Source organism: Macrobrachium nipponense, chromosome 1, assembly GCF_015104395.2.
Source record: "Macrobrachium nipponense isolate FS-2020 chromosome 1, ASM1510439v2, whole genome shotgun sequence".
In the NCBI taxonomy this organism is placed as follows: Eukaryota; Metazoa; Arthropoda; class Malacostraca; order Decapoda; family Palaemonidae; genus Macrobrachium; species Macrobrachium nipponense.
Window position 1 is genome coordinate 137,800,335 of NC_087200.1, and position 2,500 is coordinate 137,802,834.

Genomic DNA, 2,500 nt, shown 5'->3' on the forward strand with positions numbered 1-2,500 from the left:
TGGCTTGCCACCACTGACTCCTACTTTGTTGGCAGCTACACTAATGTATTTGCAGATGTTTCTGTCTCTTGATATTGTGCAGCAACCTGTCTTTTACTGTTGTTCCACTAAAGACCGTGGTATTGAACCTCCTTTACCTCATCTGTGAGTTGAGATAACCTGCTGTTAGGAGCACAATGCTTTTATCTGCCTTAATTACTACTTTTTGTTGTAGGTGATTAGTGACTTGTGGATAGAGTAAGGTGGGGAAACCAGTGTAGATCTTTCCTTCTCGTCCTCTTAAAGCCTTCCTGTTCTTCCTTGGCTTCTGCTTCATCTCAGGAAGACGAAGAAAGAGGTTTTGGAAGGCTTCCCACAAGTCTCGCACTTTCTTCAAGAGTTGGCAGTGGCTGGCAGTGACATTTGCTCACCTGTTGGAACAGGTAGGGCTGACACCTAGTTAGCTAACTGCGCTTGTAAACTAGTGTCTCCTCCAGAAAAGGAGTACCCTGTACTACTCTGCCCCTGTTCATATGTCTTCCAGAGTATGTTGAGGAGAGTCAATACTGTACATATATGCATAGTATTCAATGTGGACCCTTGGGCAGTGTCTGGCTTATTTGGGTCATGCACAACAGTTTGCTGTATACTATATTATTTGGTATTATGGCAAGCTGCGCAGGTGTGATAATGTAGATGCGTGTTGTTCCTTTGTGTGTGTGTATGATAAGGTTTGAGAATTTGTCTATTCCCTTCACTAGTTCAGTTTGGTTGATTTTATGAGTCAATGAGATTGTGGGCTTCAGTTTCAAGGGGTTATTAATCCACCTTGGCTCATGATTCAGGGATCTACACTGCCGGGAGACTGCTGTGTTAGCCTCTCTTTTGGTAGAGGATCTAATTTATGCTTTATGGAATCTATTAGGCAATGAGGGTCCTTCTAAACCTCTGACTAAAAGTGAAAAGCGTCTTCAGAGATCACTGGGGCCCATTTGTGAGCTTTATGATCTCTGGAGAACATTCTCTGAACTTTAGTGGAACACGTCATGTCAGTATTGCATATGCTTAAGTGGCAACTGAGATAAGAAAGTCTGTCCAACTTTGTGGTCTGTGCCAAATCAGTTGCATTGTATATGACTGAGGTTGGATTTTGGATGGCATGTCAGTGTTATAAGTACAGTATATAATACTGAGAATTAATCTGAGGCAGTGCTGTTCAGTTAGTTCAGTGCCTAGACAGTTGAAGATTTTTCATAATTCTGACTAGATTTTGCATTCCCAGAATATACCATTTACCATATATATACTGCAGTACAAGATGTGCAGTTGTTTTTCACAGACTTTCCATTTCTTAGCTCAAGTTCATTACCACACAGATTTGCTAGTCTTATCCATGCTGTAACCAAATTGTGGAATGATCTTTTATCATATAAAGTAGTTGAATGCTTTTTTTTTTTTTGCTGTGCAGGAATACATGTCTGTCTCTTAATTTATCTTATTTGTATGTATCCTATTTATTTTTTTTTCATCTTTCTTTTCCTGTTTTTCTTTTTTTAAGTTCCTTTCTATTGGGATATCTTGAGCTTGTAGTACTCTGGTTTTCCAAGTAACATTTCACCTTAGTTTGTTATTATTGGATGGGGTTAAACAAAATGCAAATTTGTTTTTCCCCAGAAATTAAGCTTCCTTTCTAGAGGCAATGTAGGGCATATTTTCAAAAAATTGTTTTTCAGTTTTCCATTATATCCTCTTCATCTGTTTACTGGAATAAATGGCTGCTGATTGAATTTGACAATACCTGAATGCAGCAGTCTCCAGATGGTGTCGTTTCATGCAGTTTTCTTTTCCCAATCATTTGTTGTGTGGCTGTTATTGTATCCGCTTCCCTCAAACCACTCAAAAGCCTCCTATGAAAAGAGTACACAGCTTCCTAGCTCTACTTTAAGGTTAATTTAAATTGTAAGAGGGTGAGATTGGGGTGCCAATTAGTCATTTTTAGTCATTTTTTATTTTTTTATTTTTTGTTTTGCAGCCCTCACCAGAGCCAATTAAAACTGATGGTGTTGAAGAAGATAAGAAGACAGAAGAAAAGGTAGAGGAGAAGGCAAATGATAAAGCCGATGATGAACAGAAAGGCAAGACAGAAGAAGCAACATCTGAAAAGATGGATACTGACGAGAAAAAAGAGGTACCAAAGCCAAAGACAGAAGCAAGTGTTCCAGAAGAAACAAAAACTCCAGAGAAAGGTGAGTTAAAGTAACAAAGTGCCACAGGTTGGCAACTCTCTTCTGCTGCCAGGCTTTGGAATTCCCTTGCTTTAATTTTTTTTTCTTTTAATACTCCACTCCTGCCTCAGCGAGACTAGAGTAGCTGTTACTCCAGTACCCAGTGATATTTGGGAAGTCGACTACTGTTACTGCAAAAATTAAAAAAAAAATCCCATATTCTCTACATTATAGTTTGGAAAGAATCTTGAAAAATGGTATCAATGAAAAGATAAATAATTTTCCTAAACTTTATG

General features: G+C 38.5%; 1 protein-coding gene across 1 annotated transcript in view; it reads left to right on the forward strand.

The window, feature by feature from the left end:
• The first annotated feature begins 1,990 nt into the window (after positions 1-1,990).
• The window catches only part of LOC135219677 (protein DEK-like), a 54,346-nt gene continuing 53,836 nt past the window's right edge, over positions 1,991-2,500 (forward strand). Inside the window, exon 1 of the mRNA XM_064256624.1 lies at positions 1,991-2,225. Coding sequence (XP_064112694.1) covers positions 2,144-2,225 — 82 coding nt within the window. The 5' untranslated portion in view covers positions 1,991-2,143. The remainder of the gene's footprint in view (positions 2,226-2,500) is intronic.